General features: G+C 36.9%; 1 protein-coding gene and 1 long non-coding RNA gene across 2 annotated transcripts; both read left to right on the top strand.

Moving 5' to 3' along the window:
• Nucleotides 1-701: 701 nt before the first annotated feature.
• Nucleotides 702-3,935, top strand: LOC309709928. Its single transcript, XR_014277635.1, has 4 exons — nucleotides 702-830; nucleotides 2,193-2,280; nucleotides 2,356-2,398; nucleotides 2,602-3,935. It is a non-coding gene; the product is annotated as an uncharacterized lncRNA (long non-coding RNA).
• Nucleotides 3,936-15,811: 11,876 nt separating this feature from the next.
• ppp1r3c2a (protein phosphatase 1 regulatory subunit 3C2, duplicate a) lies at nucleotides 15,812-17,789 on the top strand. The gene is made up of 3 exons (XM_082539498.1): nucleotides 15,812-15,976; nucleotides 16,118-16,200; nucleotides 16,360-17,789. Exons 2-3 carry the CDS (start codon nucleotides 16,187-16,189, stop codon nucleotides 17,414-17,416), a joined length of 1,071 nt encoding a protein of 356 aa, XP_082395624.1. The 5' UTR covers nucleotides 15,812-15,976; nucleotides 16,118-16,186; the 3' UTR covers nucleotides 17,417-17,789.
• The last annotated feature ends 1,209 nt before the right edge of the window (nucleotides 17,790-18,998 follow it).

The raw sequence follows: 18,998 nt of genomic DNA, 5'->3' as shown, positions 1-18,998 counted from the left end.
CATCACATGTGCAGGTACATTGGTACAGCACATGCAAGTGAAATTCTTGTGTGCGAGCTTCACAAGCAACAGAGTTGTGCAAAATACAATAACATAAACAGGCAAAATATACGAATGGCTAAATCTGAAACTAATAAATATATGTACAATATATAATAGTATATGCAAAAAAATAATAATAATTCTGGATGTGTATATGTAATTAATGGTACCAAGATTTAAATCCTGGTCATGTTAATCCAAGGAGCTTGGAAAGAAAAGTGACTGGACTTCTTTAAGTTTCTTGAAGACGTTTCATGAGGACATTTGTATACCAGATAGAAGCCAGGAAAATAAACCAACCTTTCTCCTCTGAACCATCAAAGGTATACTCTCAGTGGGAGGGGTACAATTTGAAAATAGCCGCACCAAAGCTGGAGCTAAGAGCAGACCACATAATTCCCACCTACTGGCTAAAGAAGCTAACTGCACTCCAGACTGACCAATCTGTGCAATTTCATGAAAGAAATAAGTATTTAATCCCTTTGTAAAAATGTGCTTAAGTACTTGATGTACATCAAGCCTTGATTTCCAATAATTTCTTTCCTGACTGTACAAGTACCTGGGAATCCCACTGGCAAATGGGAACCAGGAAGGTGTGGAAGGTGAAGGCAACAATGGTTCCTTTGGTAATCGGAGCACTCGGGGCAGTGACCCACAAACTGGGCAAGTGGCTCCAGCAGATCCCAGGAACGGCATCTGAGATCTCTACCCAGAATAGTGCAGGATCCTCAAGCTCTCTGGCCTCTTGTAGACGATTTGTGCTTGAAGGATAAAGAACATCTTGTAGGGTGAGTGGGGAATTTATTCAGTGTGTGTGTGCACATGTTTATATCATTCTGTCTTTATAAACAAATGTGGGTTGTTTTTTTTTCATCTGACTATATAGAGTGGTATAAGGAATATATTAAGAATTGCAAGATAAATTATGCATACATGTCTGGGCATATATAAGATACTCGAAAAAGTGTCTCAGGCCTGATAAATAGCAGAAACAGATTTTTGAGTGTTTTTATTTTTGTTGTTGTTGTTGTTCTTGTTGTTGTTTAAAATAACAAGATTTAAATACCAGCAATTATTTTAAGTAAAAGTGATTTAATCGTTTTATATGAAGGCTTTTTTTTTTCGTTAACAATGCCAAGAATGACATTTCACACTTTTATTTGTAGATTATTCTGATTACATCATAAGTATAAATTTTGTATTCAAGTTATTCCTAAGCTTCATGGGTTAAAGCTTCAAAACAGTAGCTGAGCAACACTGCTTATTTTTATATTTAATTTACTGAAGTATGTTTGTAGTTTCCTACTTCAAATTTCACTTTCTTATCAGTGCGTATGAGTGTTGTCCAAAGCCTAACACAGAGGTGGCTTCAAAATGACTCATCCTTTGATGGCAGTAAGTGCAGATATTCACAGTTAATTTGTTTGGATCGAGTGGATATAAGGGCGGGAACAGTAAAGGTTTCTTTGAAAATAACAGTGTTATCTGACAGAAAACACTGCACCTTCAGGTCACGAACACTTTCTGCAGTTCCTCATATAATACCATCTTTAGAAAGTCATTTCACTGAGGAGTTCACTTTGCAAAGATGTTCTTTCTCACTTTTATACCAAAGTTTATAATTTCACATAAATAAAAACAGACCATAAATGCTGCTCTTCCTTTCCAAATGTTAAAGCCAGTATTAAGGTTTCATATTGTAATAAAATAATGAGCAGTAATGGGGTTAATAATGGTAATGGTAAAATGGTATAATGGTAATGGTAAAATGGTATAATGGTAATGGTAAAATGGTATAATGGTTTTCAGCTACAAATATGAGATAACCTATCTGACTAGATGCAATTTTGTTAATGTTTAAAAAATATAATAAAATATACTACTGCTGTAACTGTACATTATTATAAAACTGAATCAGTACTACTGAGTAAAATCAGTATCAGTAAACTTTTTATTCCAAGAACAGGTAAGACTGTAATTTCATTTCTCTGTATCTATTTGAATAATGACCTATACCTGGACATTACCACTGAAATGGATTCTAGATACAGTGTGTCTGGAATTCACCCCTAAGGTGTGATCTTTGGATGATTAGAATCAATTTGTGAACCTTGGGACTGTACAATAAGCCCATGTATTTCTTTTTACAGATATAAAAAGAAAATGAGTGATGGGGTGGTGAATGGTGGTACAAAGAATAAAAGCACAAGATCAAACAGCATCACAGGGAATGAGGAAGTAAGGAGGAATTTTATAATACGGTTCTGCCTGCCTGTCTGAATGCGTGGCTAATTCATTCACCATCTCTTTCAGCTGAAAGCAGCTCAGATCTGACTGTATCTTATCAAGGCAAAGGGTGAGTTACTCACACTGACATGAAGAACAGTAATATCTGATATATTAGCTCAACAGATTGCATTACTGCTCAGAACATACTTGTGCCCAGCTGCTTCCATCTCTCTGCAGTATCCTTCCTGGGGTTATGTTATATTTACAGTCTTGAAATGACAAAAAAATATATAGGATACACAAATATTTTTGTGTTTTTCTGTCTTTAAGGTCATTTTGTGGAAAGCAGCTGATTATAGACCAACACTGCAGGTAATACTGGATTAGGAATTTACAGATTGGCATTAATATTTATTTGAGCTCAGATCCAGATTATTTTATGTAAATGTAACGTGATGCTACAGCTCTTTGTGCATGCAGATATATACAAAAATAGGATAAAAGCATTGCAGCTGACCTCCTTACAGTTAACACAGTTGAAACTCTTGTGATGTACGGCCTTTTAATAATGCAGAAATGCACTTGATCACCACACTACTCAGCCTCCTATGGGATCATGACATGCATTAAAGGAAATAAGCTATCCCGAGACGTCTCCTGCAAGGTCAATGTAGTGTATCATGCAATTGGAAAATGGGTCGAAATGAGCAGTCACACTTGAGACATTGCGTTCGTCCCAATGCTCCACTAAACAAGAATTCATTATTTACTTACAATCATTTGTACCACATGGGAACTTTCTTTCTTACTTACAATAAATACTGTATGTGCATTCTCATTGTTTTTCTAATATACCATATAGTGACATTTACAGCAGTGGAGTACAAATATAAATGCACTTTAGACTCTATTGTGCTTTGGCACCATGTCTCATACTACCTCACGAGACATTCTCTGTTGTGCATAATTTACTATATTTCCATATTGTATTAATGTTTTCACTTTTCAGCTTTTAAATTAACATTTTCTAATACAGCACATTTAGGCGAAGGACATTCATAGATCATTAACAAAAACAAAAAGAGAGAAAGAAAGAAGAAGACAAAATAGAACAATGTTTTTAGGTACTCTTTGAATATAACAGTGTTCTTGCACACCCTGTGTGTCAGAAAGCAGCCCAAAGGGCAGTACATGTTTGGCAGAGGAGCTATTCCAGTTGTTTAAGTTCTAAACAACATACATCATTTGCTGATATTCTCTCCAAGGTTACAGAAGTGCTTGCGTTTGTGGAAAATGTTTCACAAGGCTTTATCAGACTGATTGAGCCAAAGCCACTAACATACCTGTGGGCTACAGGCCAGTGTGGCTGTGGTAGTCATAATAAAAAGGCTACAGTACAGTTTTTATTGTGCTTAAGTTTTGTGTAGGCACTTAATGATGCAGAATAAAAAGGAACGCTTTGTAATTATTATGATTGATGCTCCACTGCCATCAAGTGGAGAGGCAAGAGTCTGCAACTGAAGGCCATTAACAGTGAAGTAGATAATGTGAAGATAAAACGTCCATGGGGAAATTTATACTGTTGTTCATGTATGTAGTTTCTTTATTATTTGCTATTAGATTGAAAGCAAGAAAAATTGCCTTCTTCAAAACTCAAAAACAATACACCCTGCTCTGAAGGTATATTTCATATAATTTACTTTGTTTAATGTTAACTGAGTAGGTTATAGTCTGATCTGAACTTACCTATATGTCACATATTTTTCATCATGATTCAAATTAAATATAACAGCTGAAAGCCATGAAGGTTAGTGATTTTCACCTGGATTCACCTGACTGGTCCATGTCCTCCCCAGCTGGTAAAATGCACCCAGTAGAAAATGCTTTGCTTCTCACAGATGTTGAATAAAATGGTCCTGCAGTCTGTTAAGACACATCTGGTTTTGGAATACAGTCTGTCTTGGGTCTCCAAATGCACTGAGGTTTCCTAACACATAATTCTGCTGATTCTTTCACCATTAGAGTTGAATAGACAATATCCGAGTGACCCTGGATGTATGGAGTTTGTCACTAGAAGTGCTACTAAAATTATTTTTCTTAAAAAGATATGTTTTTGGTTTTGGTTTTTTTCCCCACACTTTCACCAAGAAAGGCAAATTTACGTCAGTATAACTCAAATCTTGCAATTCAGCAAGGTTATTCAGGTACAATAAATGACACATACCAGTAAAGAAACATTTTTATCTGTGGCATGAGAATGCCATGTATTGTAGGAAATCTCAGTACCTTTTCTGAAGATGTGCCTAAGGGTTTGGATGTGACATCAATAAAATAAATCCATACTTCATTTCATCCTTATGTCAAAGATTATTTTCTTCTTTCTCCTTGAAAATGACAAATCGGCACTTCAATTAGATGCAACAATAAACCAGACACTGTTTGAAATGATAAGAAGGATCCAGTAGGAAAATGCACCCTTGTCTCAACTTCTTATCAATTATCAAAATTTGCGAAAAGTGAAACTTTTGAAACAAGGTGACATGGAAATCTAGACTAATGGTGTGACATGTCTGGAAGAGCTTGCAAAGCTTGTTTTAAAGGCAAGTCTTTAAAAACAATTATTCTTATCCTGTCTTGTCCTTTCATATGAGTCAAACTGTACCCATTTATTGAGAATACTTTTCAGCTGGGAAAATCGTGAAGACCTTTTCAGCTCAAACATTTCAAAAAAAAAAAAGATGTATGTCAACGTGTCTGCATGACAGAATACTTCAGCACCAAAAATGTTCCTTATCATTACTTATGCAGCCTATGAAACATTTGATAAATAAACTGATGACTTGCAAATGGTTATTTTGTGGCAGATTGATTTCAAAGTGCACACATCTACATCATTTACATTTTCACTGTTCTACTTGTGCAGTGTGGAGCCACATGGCATGTGAAATATGAGCAGATGATGCAAATGTACAAAAGAATGCATACTTTTTTATATTCCATCAAAGGTTCCACTATAGACAGTCATTAACATATGAAAGTTTATTTCTTGGGTACCATTACATTTAATGAGTTTTTGGTATATATTGCACTTCTTTTATTTCATATGTTACAATCATTCCTGTATAGTTAACTCTGCTTTATGTCCTCATGGGGTTAGTATCAGTCTTTTTTCAGTTTGCCTTTAATCTTTTTAAATTCATTTCAGTTGTACGCATTGTGGAGGTTTATGGAGGTTGTAGCAGTCAGACAATCGAAACGTCATCTTCCCTGGGTGCCTCATTGCCTTTATGTTTATATGCACATTATATTCTAGCTGTTATGGGTCTTCTGCCATTAATAACATTTTGATCTGTGCCAACTATGTTCCATTTAGCAATACTTCCTCATGACTGATACATAATTTTTTGTCTCATCCAAGCCAATTTTTCACAATATTTCATCACTGGATTCTTGGCCGTGTTCTGCGCAAATAGTGAGCTACAGTGAAATATAAGACAATGATGTAAAAAGGTTCCTGAAAGTGAGCAGTATTATTATTTTTAAAAGTACATATCAGCTCTTTTGGTTAACATTGTCTGCAAACCTGCCACCTTTACCTTGCTGCTGTTGATAGACTGAATGATGCCTGATCTGTATATGTGCAGTGTCATTAACCTGGGAACATACAGGTCAATAGTGCTGTCTTCACTACTAGCCTTCTCCCTGCACAGAGCATAACACTGTTACAAGACATAGATGGGAAACTGCTGTATCTGATTATGGAAGCTGAGCTGTACAACTCCCCAGTCCTGCTTTTAGACTCTGCTTCTATAACACCAGAGTTAGTCTTGAGTGTCCCAGCTGCTGCCTTGACCCGTGCTGAGGACTACTGGCAAAGGCTACAGGGTATACCCACAGCTGCGTTCAATTCAATTTTGTTCCTTTTAGCATCGAAGTGCAGCTGGCAAAAGCAAACATGGCAGAAAGCAAAGATCTTTTGGTACACATAATCATAATCAAGTTTTGTTTTTTTCTTATCTTGATTTCTCTAACAATAAAAAACTAGCCAATCATCTGATGCAGTAAGACAGTGCAATGTATCTAACACTCCATGGCATGGTGTTCCCTTCAGGCAATAAACTACATCTTTTTTGCTATTACGGTGTGCCTTAACATTTTTATTTATTTATTTAATGACACAAGACACTGTCAATTGCAGTATAGTTTGTTGTGCATTGTGCAATTAGACCATTTTGTTAGGGCAATAATTCTGAAACAGTGCTATTAAGCTCCGTGGGACTGCTTGTTTTCGGCTGCTTCAACACACTGTATTCAAATCATTATCTTGTTATGAGGCAGCTGCAGGATCATTTGAATTAGGTGTGTGGGTCCAGGGATTGGGGTCACAGGCGAACCTCTGTGTTAACATTTTGAAAGCACTGAGGGGCAGAATATATATGTAGGGAAAGTATGGATTAACATGATGAAATATAAGGGTCAGTTAGGGTCATTCCCTCAGTGAGGACAGTGAACATCATGAGTGTGAGTTTGAGGAACAGTTCAAGTCAAGGGGTCATTTAAGGGTCAGACATATAATGCAGGGAAAAAGTGGGTTTGGATAACCCATCCTGGGTGAAAAAGTAATTTCCACCTAAAAGTAATAACTGCTTATACAGCCTTTGGTAGCTAAAACTGCAATCAAGCACTTGTGATAATCTCAATTAGATTTAAGCCTAGACTTTGATTAAGCCACTCCAAAACCTTCATTTTGTTTTCTTTGAGCCATTCAAAAGTGGGCTCGTTTGTGTCATTGTCTTGCTGCATACCCAAAGTGTGTTTGAGCTTCAGGGAATTCTATTTTTTGGCAAATGTGAGACAAACCTTTGTGCTCTTTTCGGTCAGCAGTGGTTTTCACCATAGAACTTTCCCATAGATGACATATTTGTCCAAAATCTTTCTTATGGCTGAATCATGAACTCTTACCTTAACTGGGGCAAGTAAGGCCTGCAGGTCTGTTAATGTTGCTGGCAGTAATTAGGCCTGGGTGTTGCTAGTCATGTTGAAATCAGCTTTTCAAAACAAGTGGTTAATACCATAATAACAGTTAATTCATGATTTAACAAGAGAGGGTAATTACTGTTTCACATATGGCCAAAAAAAATTGGATAGCTTTTTTCCCTTAATAAATGAAATGATTGCTAAAAACTGTTATTGCCGGCAGTGGCTGTTCCACCTCATAAGACTACTTCATTTAAGATATTCCAGCATTATTAATTTGCTTTGACCGAGGAGCAAGTAGTCATTAATATTAATATTAACTAATGTTTATTAATGTTAATATTAATCTATAAGGATAAGCACTAGCACTTTATTGTTGATTTTTTTTTGTTGTTGTTGTTTGTTTTGTTTTTTCTTTTTTTGTATGGGTTAATCCATCTTTCTGTAACATATTCACCTTTAATGGTGAATATGGTGATTTTTTGTTTTTATGTTTGTTTTTATAACGGTATAAACAATGAAAGGTGGTGGATTGGCCAATTCGTCATCATCGACTCTGGGCTGGACCAATTACAATACATCTGTATTGAGGTGAAGAGGAAGCGATTTGTCCCATACTTCAGCTAGAATGAAAAAAACTCCAGTTTTGTGTCTTTTTTTCAGCTAGAATGAAAAAAAGACACAAAGCTGGAGTTATTCTGTGTCTTTAGGCTGCACAGCTGCCTCTTCTTCTCTCATTCTCTCCCCTCCCTCTCCTGTTGCTACTTCAATCATGAAACTGATCAATGATCAGTGGGATCGGCTTTTCTGTCGCAAGTCCCGTCTCTGTTGTTTGTTTATCGCCCACTTTGCGTCAGAAAGAAGAAACCAGCAGATGTCGAGCTAAACAACAGCAGCACGTTCAAGCTGTTGTTAGAATTTATTTGATATTACTTTCTAGTATCAGCTGATGTTTGCTGGAGCCACAGCTGTAAAGCTGCTGGTCATGATATCGGTTTGGATATGTGGTGAGAGGGAAACGTGAAGATAAAACCAAGAGATGTCCTTAAGTGGTCATCTGATGTAAACTGTATAGAAATCATACATAAATACCAACAAGACAGTGTACATCACTGTCACAACAGCGTTTGTTTTCATTCAAAGGCTTTATAGTTTTTCCTATAATACCTGGTGCGCCGGTCTCTAGTCAAAATACCCGAGCAGATTTTTTGTCCCAGTCCCAATCCTGACAGATATAGTTGTTTTGATTTTTGTTTGCTTTTTTGCAGATGACATTATGCTTATCAGTTTTATCTGTATTCCAGCTAAATAGTTAAAATCCCACATGCAATCTATTTCTGTCATTAAACTGTGTTTATTTTTTTTACTGTCTAGCTGTATTGTAATCACATCTTACTAGATGCATCAACACTACTAGTTTATTTATTCTCTCACTTTTATTTAAGATTGCAATTTTTAATTTAACATTGCTCCTCATCACAGAGAAAGAAAGACACAAAGAAATAATTATATGTTCAGGAAAGTATAACAATTTCTCTCAGGCATCTTCGCTGCTAATAGCCTGGATTTTATTTTTTTGTCCCAGCAACATCTGAAGATGACACTTAAATGAGCCATGTTACATAAAGACTAAAGTTCATTTGCTTTTCACAGTGAACGGAATCCTTCCTTCACTGGAGGAAGGATTCCAGGAAGGACACTGGAGGAAGGACTCCCGCCCCCCGCCCCACTGACTGTACAGGAAGTTAGCACAAATGATGATAGAGGTCCTGCGGGGTTCTATCTTCAGTCAGCCAAGGGTGGTAATGGGGTTACAGTGTGCAATTTGCTACTCTACCCCTGCAAGCTTACATCAGCCCGTCTCATCGTTCGTCTTAAAAGCGGATTCCTAATCGTTCTGCCAGCAGAAATATAGTTTTGGCTTTGAAGATGGTATTTTTTTCCAAAGAAATAAAGTTTTGACTTTGAAGATGCTATTATTACAGATAAATTTATTTATTTATTTACCCAGGATGGACTTGAGCCTTTAAAAGTGTCTGAGGCATTTTAGATTTAAAATTAAAACTTCAAAAGTGTTTAAGCAGCATAACTGACAAACTGCTTTTGTATTTAGGGACTATATATTTGAAACACTATTAACTCTATTAAGAATAAAATATTATTTTCACAACTAAAATATAGTATAAATTAGGAAAGCATGTAAACATACATATTACACTAACTTTCAATTACATTCTACATATGAATAAAAAACATAACAATAAAAATATTAATACCACATTAATTATCATTATTAATATTATGGGCAGTTAATGAGAATTTTAAGCACATATCAAACCTGTCATCAAGCACAGTTTATCACTAAATGAACTGAGTGTTGACTAAATATACTTTTACTCATGAGTTCACTGCATGGAACAACTCACAGCTACACAATAGAAGCTATCATCTTGCCTCATTCGTTACTTGTCCTGTTTGTATTAAATTGTGCGTGATGAACTAATGCCCAAGGAGAACAGAAAATCCCAATAATGTCTTTCAAGCCTTGACATGAATGTGCAAGGTTGCTTATGCAACAACTTAATTCTACAACTTAGTTGTCAAAACATCCACATTGGTATGGGTGTTCCCAAGAGAGCTTTACAAATCAAACAAACCCACAAGGTATTTTAAGAAACAGTTCATAGATAAGGAGATTTATATATCTTTAGTTTGTAATATGTTGTTTTTGAACAAGAGTACAAGAAATACTTTTGTAGTAATAACCTATGATTCAGTAGCTTGTGGAACAATAACTGTTGTTTTCTGCATGACTTCATCAGTCTCTCAGGTAATTGTGTTGGAATTTGGCCCCTTCTTCTTTATGTATGGCCTGTGCTTCAGTTCACTGAAGTTTCCAGGCATTTGGGCAACAGCACCACCTTGATTCGTTTCTTATTCTGACATTATGTTGCAGATTTGCTGGTCTGCTTAGGATCATGGTGCGCATGACTGGATTTTGCCAAGCTTTAGCTGTTGGACAGATGGTCTCACATTTGACTCTAGAATACCAGATGACTTCATGCTTGATTCAATGACTGCAAGGTGCTCAGGTCTCTGGCTGTAAAACAAGCTCAAAATGATCACCCCTCCAACTGTTAATTGCTCACATGATTGACAGTTGGTAGGGAGTGTTTGTGATGACATGCTGTGTTTGGTTTCCTCCAAACGTGGTGCTGTGCATTATGGACAGACATTTTCATTTTGGTCTCGTTTGTCAAGAGGACTTTGTTCCAGATGTCTTGTGGTTTGTTCACATGCAACTTTGAAAACCAAAGGCATGCTGCCATGTTCGTTTAGGGTAGCTTTCTTTAGTTATGGTGAGCGAGAATAGTTGTTTTAAAAAATGCAGGTGATTTAATCATTATTTTCAATGCAGAGAAACTATACCAACTGAGTGCTGCATTGTTATCCAACAGAATCCCAAACAACTGCTAGTGCAATAATACAAAACCAATACATGTCCACCTCTTTAAATACAAGTCGCTGGATAATAAATTTCTCAAACACAAACACGTAAAATTGGAATTTTGGAACCATTTTTAAATTTTGAGAACACTGCTATATGTTTATGCACTGAGATTTCAGATTAAGTAACAGCGATTAGTACTGAAATCTAGAACCCGTGTTATTGAAACCTCTGCAATATAGCGTCTGGTATTTATATATATGCCTGAGTCTAGATAGGAATTTTAAAAAGAACTTCAAATTAGTTAGTATTTTACAGTAAGGACAATAGTTTAAAGACACTGAAAGTTTTTTAATGGTCAAAAACAACAAAATAAAAAACACTTTGACAATCAATATGTGAGAGAAAATGTTAAGAAAAAAAAACATTGTAAGGATATGCAGTGGATATGTTTTGTGACTCTTTGGCACGGACTAAGAATGAGTTCAAACCAACAGCTAAGTATAAAATTGTCATTATTTCCTTAGAGGGAGGGAAACTTGCCATCACTAATTCATTCAACAATAAATTCTGCACCATTTAAAAGAGTATTTACTATAAACACAATAATATTCCCAAACACACCAGTAAATCCAGCAAGGAATAACTTTAAAAGAAATTAAGGGTTAAAGAGCTCATCTGAAGCAGCCAGGTTTTGTACTGGAACAAACAAAGTTCAGCTCACATTTACCATACTCTGTTATTAACAGATGATGGATGTTTATGAGGGAAAGTGAGTGCTGGAGTGAAATTAGAAAATTGCTGAACTCCTAAATCTTAAATAAGTATTAAAATGAAAACCACATTGCTCATCTCCACATGAGACCAAAATGCGAACAGAAGTCTAGACAGGTAGTCAAGCCAATAAAACTGGGATTAATGAGGCACTGTGTATGACTCTTTGTGACTTCATTTATGAGCTCACTGAACATCTGCATGCAGTTGACAGAAGTCAGTTGGTATGTATCATAACTTTATCATTACTTTTAGCAGTGCTTTGCGGCTGTGCATGCATGTGTGCGTGCGTGCGTGCGTGTGGAGGGGGAATGAGGGGGGATTGTGCTTTACTTTCATTTGCATTTCATAATGTTATCAGATATCCATGTGTGGTGAGAGAGTGCAGCTGGGCTGATGAGCTACTGTAATGCAAAATAAATGGCCACAGTTAAAAATACAAGGGAAAACAACATTAATATAAATGACAAAATTACTATTCACATTATGACAACACTTTCTGAATTATGAATAGTGACCCATATGCTTGAAATGGTGGGAATTTAAAAGCACAGGGATTCTACTAGATAAAAAAAAAAGAATTTAATTTATATGAGTTGTCAAGACAAGTGGCCAGAATGTTTTGTACAAGACAGGGAAAACATGTATGGCCATTTAACAACAATGAAGGGTCTGTGATTTGTTCATGCTGCATAATAAGTAAAAACATGTCTGAAGGATTGTATGCATTTGCATAATATGAGCCAACAGTGTGAATATATATTATTTAAACATATAGGAAAGAGGCACAGTTCACAGGAAAAAAAATTAAATGCTGATTGATTCTGAAATTGATTTGGTTCAGTGAATTTTTAAAAGTAAGCATTTCATGAATTTTCTCAAGCTCTTCTTTTCTCACCTTGGCTATTCATTACGTAGAGCACATAGGGGTTCTTTGATTCCATTGCTTTTTGTACTCAGGGGGCCAAGTGCTGCGAAAAGTTGGTGGGAAGGAACTGAAAACTTACCTGGATGGGTTTAACTTCTGTTTGCTGGAGAAGAAAAGTTTAAATAGGTATTGCAACATATGAATACACTGCTTTTTGCTCATTGGCACTGTATGATTTGATTAAACCATGTTCTAATATAAAATAAATAAATGAGTACAGCACATTTAGATAGTACTTCAGAAGGGGTCAGCACAGAGACTACAAGCCCATTATCATCAATGGAGCTCCAGTGGAGAGGGTGCAGTCCTTCAAGTATCTTGGTGTCCACATCTCCTCAGACCTGACATGGGCTGCCCACATTCAGGTCCAGACCAAAAAGGCTAGGCAGCGCCTGTATCACCTACGACAACTGAGGAAGTTCAGGGTCTCTCCAAAGATCCTCAGGATTTTCTATACAGGCGCTGTGGAGAGCATCCTCACACAGAACATGACATCGTGGTTCGGGAACAGCTGTGTGAAGGACCAAAAAGCTCTCCAGAGAGTGATCCGTACAGCAGAACGCTGCTGCAGGATTGTTCTCCCCCCGCTTCAGGACACCTACACCAGGAGATGCCGGACTAGAGCAGCGCAGATACTGAAGGACCCGTCCCATCCTGGCAACAAACTGTTCCAACTTCTGCAATCTGGTAGAAGGTTCTGCATCTTCCGGGCAAGGACAGAGAGACTCAAGAGGAGCTTCTATCCCCAAGCCATCCGTGCCCTAAACACACACACCCGCCCTCTCACATCATCTATAATTGACTGAGACAGGACTCTTCCAGACACTAAACCAAGGAACAATGTACATTTCAATTCCTTTAATTTTAAATATGTTTATATTGTCTATCCTGTAAAATAGTCAGATGTCTATCCATATTAATGTACAGAATTCACCTGCTTGCTGCTACTACTGCACATTCACCCAGTGTATATACTATATGTGTATATATATATATATATATATATATATATATATATATATATATATATATAAATATAATGTTCTTCCTCTACACCCCCCCCAATTTTTGCACATGTCGAGGAGCGTGTCAGGCTACATTTCACTGTGTGTTATACTTGTATAACTATGCATGTGACAAATAATAAAGAACCTAGAACCTAGAACCTAGTAAGAATAGGTATGTGGATATATAGGGGCCTTATTTAAAAAAAATGCAAATAGTTGTAAACACCACAGAGTGCAAGAGTGTATCTTTTTTTAGGTTTTATAATACTCTTCTAGAATATTCTTAGTTGTAAACACCACAGTGTTTACAACTCAGCACATATACAATCTTTATTATTGTTATTATTATTTACGTCTTAAATCATAATCACAAAACATTCAATGAACTCATATGAATGTTCTAAATGTTAGGACTCTTTTGGTTGTGTGATAATCCACAGCAGGCTTTATAATATGAGGTTACTTAGCATAAACCTCATAATAGTCGGTTTTTCCCTTCCACCAACATCTAGCGTCTTTTATGCTTTTTAAGAAGGCTTTTACATTTTTATAAACTCTAGCTATGCCTGGAACTGCGCTGGAACACATTTTTTTAGAATATGCCCCCAAAAAGAAACACAAACAAAAAAAAAGATTATTTGGAGTACTGCCATTTTTGATCTGGCAAGTTAGAACAGACCTTTTATATGCTATCATTCCAGACAATCTATTACTAACTGAGAGTTGGTTAGATATTTAGTTAGATAATTGGGGTCATTTTTTGTGTAGCATGTGTCACTCACTGACTCAGGAGTGTGTTGAGATATTGTCTGAAAATACCTGCAGCACACACCCCTCAAGTATTCTATCTCCCAGAAATGAACAGTTTGGTTGTATCTGTATGAAACCCGCCCGCTGTGGATTTTGAACATGTTTAATTTTTATTTGGCGGTTCCAAACTGACTATGGATGTGAGATAGACGAAGTGCTTGAAATGTATAAAATAAAGTGCTGTATAAAGGTATTGTTAAAGTGAAAGTATCATTAAAGTATGACATGCAGTCAAATGTGCTCTATTTACATGAGTTTTGAGGGGGGGTTATGATACAGAAATGAGGACTTCTACAATATTTTTGCATGTACATCATAATAAAAATATATTTAAGTCATTATAGCTGTCATGTTAATATCTTGGGTGAAATAGGGCATGATTTTATCTGATACAAAAGTGAGTATTATAAAACCTAAAAAAAAGATACACTCTTGCACTCTGAAATATTAATTAAGGATTAATAACACATTTATTAATATCAGATAGTGTATTTATGCATTCTAAATAAAGCATTTTGTTGTAGACACTTATTTGCTCTGTTACCTCCAACAATATCCGGTAAAAATTCAGGGATTCAGTGCAGATGTGAAATAGCTTTTATGCCAGAAGATAGATCAACCAACAAACTGCCACTAAACACAGATTCTGTTGCCTTTTGCTTTTGCATGACCTCACGTCACTTGTGAAAGTCTGCACGAGGAGTATGGCAGCTCTTTGGGAACATTCTTTCCCCATGACTCAATTGTTCACTCTGCAGAGACTGGCTGTCTCTTGGCTGTCTCTTTCTGCAAGTCAAAACATGCTACATAGAGAACATTGTGTCATGTAACCTACCTTGTACATCAAGACAGGTTTTGGGGGTTTTTTTTGGTTGTAGCTTGCCAATTTACAGTGAGGTCATAAAAGGAAAATTATACATAGCTAGCCAAGTCTGTTAAAAAACAAAACAAATGAAAAGACAATTGCTCGCAAATGCCAATCCCAGAACTCGGTGTACTCTAATTATCGGAACCAAAACTTTCACTTCATGGTATTTGATTTGTCTGAACTTGAAGTTAATTAACTAGTGAAATGTTCCATAATAGTTGTCTAAGGCAGCACTGCAGTTACTCCCAAACTTGTTTCAGTCTAAACTTGTTTTTCAAAGCTTTGACATTAGTATTTGACCATGTTACAGTCTGTACCAAAAGAGCAGAGTAGCTGCTTTACCATTTACTGAGGGTGCTAAGCTAAGCACAGCAGCTTCTCTACCAGTATCGTTGATCTTCTCACCAAGAAAGAAAGCATGTTGGAATATTGGGCCACTTCTTTTTTATCTTTACATTACGGTTTCTGTTAGCAATACATCTTGTCCATAATCTCAGAAATGAGTGCCTTTCGTGTGTCTGCTATAATTTTTAAATCTGAACTGTAAAAGGAGAGATCATTTAAAAGGTTACATTTGTATTGATGGAGCTGAAATCATACTCTGGTTCACCTTCACCATTAAACACACTTAGTTTGGCCAGAACTCCATAAAAGGAAAACTTTGAGACCGCCTTTCACATATCAGTTCTTAAGGGGCAGGATATAAAGAAAGCAGCTTGATTTCATTGGCTAAACTATACCCACATGTAGGCATGGTGTCATAGACAGTGCTGCCTTATTCTCAAACTTGTCAGGGAAGCTCCAGAGACAGCACTAACAGACTGCAACTGAGGTGCTCTTTTGCTCTTTCTCAGTGGCGGATTTGATTAAGCATATGGTTACTGTTATAACCTGTAAGTACATTTTGCACTTAAAAATTTGAATCACCTTGCATTCTATTCATTTATTTGTCACGTCATGTTTATAGTTAATTCATTGACTGTTGGGTTTACTAAGATGTTTTATTTCTTATATTTCCTCTTTTGCATTTATAGATTGCCTGAGTTTACTGCAGCTTTCAAGAAAAGACAAAAGACTTCCATTGTCACATTTACAGACTGAAAATGAGCTGTACAAGGTAAGTTACTGTTATATATTTAACCATGTGGTAACTGTATTAACATCAGAATTCACAAAATATTTTTTATGTTGAAATATAGGATAAATTATATCTATAATTTCATTTATCTATATAAAAATAGATCTGATTTTAAACCGATGATCTTTTTTTTCTTAGAGTTCTTCATGCCTTTAGTCATCCCCAGTACACTGTGAATCCAGTTGAAATGGCTAAGTGTCTGAGCCTCAGGCAGGAGCAACAACTTTATGAACTGTTTTCCATGTCGCACCTGAAATCCACAAAGCCTCCTTGTAAGCATACACACTATCCAGTGAAGACCCCTTATCCATTATCACATCCATCCTTGCCTTCCACTTCATCTTTACCATCACAATTGTTGCGCTCCCCTCACTCAGCACCAGAAAATACTCGGAGCTGTTTACGCAAGCACATCAGCAGAGAAATCAAGAAGCAAGTTGTGTTTGCAGATGCCAAAGGATTTGCACTTACTGCTGTGCGTATGTTTATTCCTGAACCTTTGTCTCCCACTTCTACCCTGGCGATGAGACCCTCTCCAGCCAAACTGGAAGGCCAGCAGTCAACCTCTGATAAACTGAATCCCTACAAGTTGCGGCTGGGTTTCCCTCAGCCAGCCCAGGACCAGAAAGCCTTTCTTGCACGTTTGCAAGATATGAAAATACAGCTGGAAAGCTGCAACATTTCTGAGTACGTCTTAAGTGGTAAAGTGTTTGTTGCCCATGCCGCTACTGAAAAGGATGTGTGCATAAGGGTGACCTTTGACTCCTGGCGCAGCCATCGTGACATTCCTTGCACATTCTTGTGGCAACATCGCTGTGGGGGGTCTGATGTGGATGTTTTTGGCTTCAACTTAAGCTTAACTCACAACAGGGATCCAAGGGAGCGAACTGAGTTTTGTGTGTCATTCAGACCAGGGCCTTGTGCTACACCACACTGGGACAACAACGGGGGACAAAATTACAGAGTGTGGATGGAAAAAGAAAGATCAAATGTGAACCAAGACAACACTAATCGTTCTTACCCCACACTTTCAAAGCATAGGTCACTGTCGTGGCCTTTACACAAGTCCATCAGTGTGCAGAACTGCACTGATCTACAGTATATTCAAAAGACTCAGGGAAGATTGGAAAGCGCGTCCAAATTGAAATCACCCAATACCCTCTTCACAGACTTAAGAAATATTATTTTAACTTAAAATATTTAAGAAACAGTGGCTTTGGGGAGGGGTACATGCTTATGAAATCTAGCGTGCTGTATATGTCTGCGAGGATTCTCAGTCATCCAGGACATGGTAGTCTAAGAAGCTTGCAAAGAAAGCGACTGGACTTCTTTAAGTTTCGTGAAGACATTTTCATCAAGAGACTTTTTCAATTCTGAAACTAAATGATGGAGAGTCACGGATACTTAAACCTTGTGGAGGTTTTCAGTGGACAGTGCTGGTTGATCTGTAATATACCCTTGAAACAATTCAAACGTAATGCACCTCCACCTCCTAAGCTTAACTTCCCTTTTGAAATGTGAAAACTTGTTTGACTTGATATTCTGATTAAAACTGTCTTAAAATATAATTTGTCTTTTTGTCCATCTCCTTGGCAAGGTAACCTGTGCAATATTGCATAGCCGCATGTTGTAGTGTGACATAACATCACTGGGGAAAAAGCAAAAAACATGAGACTTATATTTGCTTAAGAGAAAAAACATATATCAGCAAATAAAGGTAATTATTCCAAAAATCTTTTTTGATGAGCTAACACAATGAATGGACTTATATATTCACACAGACATTATTTCTCTGGCCTCAGTTCTGGCTCTGGTGTGTGTTTCCCTCTTGTGCGTCATACATACCAGAAAGAATAAATTAACAAAACAAAACAGATCTTCTGGGCGAGGTGACAGACAAGCTTTGAATGGGACGTTGTGTTCAAACACACCCTGCTCTAAATGGTTGAGTAACACCCTGGGAACTGTTACATCTTGTCATGCACATGACTGGAGTGGCAAACACCATGTAACCATGGCAGCATAAGGGACAGCATGTACTTTGGATAATGCATGAGTTTGTGTTTACAGTACATACAAAGGTGGAGTCATTATTAGATATTAAAACCACACGGAGGATGCTATTGTTGCTTTTGTTCGATTTATTCTAATCTTTTGGCTGGTTTCTTTGTCCTACTCTTTCATTTCACACAGGACAGCTCCCAGAAAAAACAACAAACCTTTTTGGAACTGTCATAGCTAAACAGCTGGGGTGTTGCATTTGGGGCATTCACAGATGAAGCTGGTTTTCACACCTTGTAGCCTTAAGTACCTATTTATTTTACTTTTTTTTTACTATTTCATTTGAGTATTATATTTCCCACCTCTTCCACCTACTAAAAGATAAGCTAAACAACAATGTCAAGTATTTTTTCCCAGTACTGAGATACATTCTCTGAATAAAGGTTCCAAAATAATTCTTTAAAAACATTTTCATTCTTAAAAATTAATTACCCACATTGATGATGCATGTTATATTTTGTATTTTTTGCCACATGAAAACCGCAGTGACAAATGACAACCTCCTGCCAGTGGGACTGGGATGTTGGTCATTTTGCAAGCTGCTGATAAACACCCTCATTTGTCATTTTGTTTTGAGGACCCATTGCATTCTATAGTGCACAGTATTCACAATCTAATCTCTGGAGACCTGGGGTACAGTCCTTGGGCAAGATACTGAAGCCCCAAATTGAAACAGTGTGGACGTTAAGGTTTCCCGTTCATCAATTCAGACAAGT

Source organism: Aulonocara stuartgranti (assembly GCF_965226115.1).
Source record: "Aulonocara stuartgranti genome assembly, chromosome: 7".
Taxonomy (NCBI): Eukaryota; Metazoa; Chordata; class Actinopteri; order Cichliformes; family Cichlidae; genus Aulonocara; species Aulonocara stuartgranti.
The sequence above is the reverse complement of the archived record's forward strand: the minus strand, read 5'-3'. Positions and strand labels throughout refer to the sequence as shown.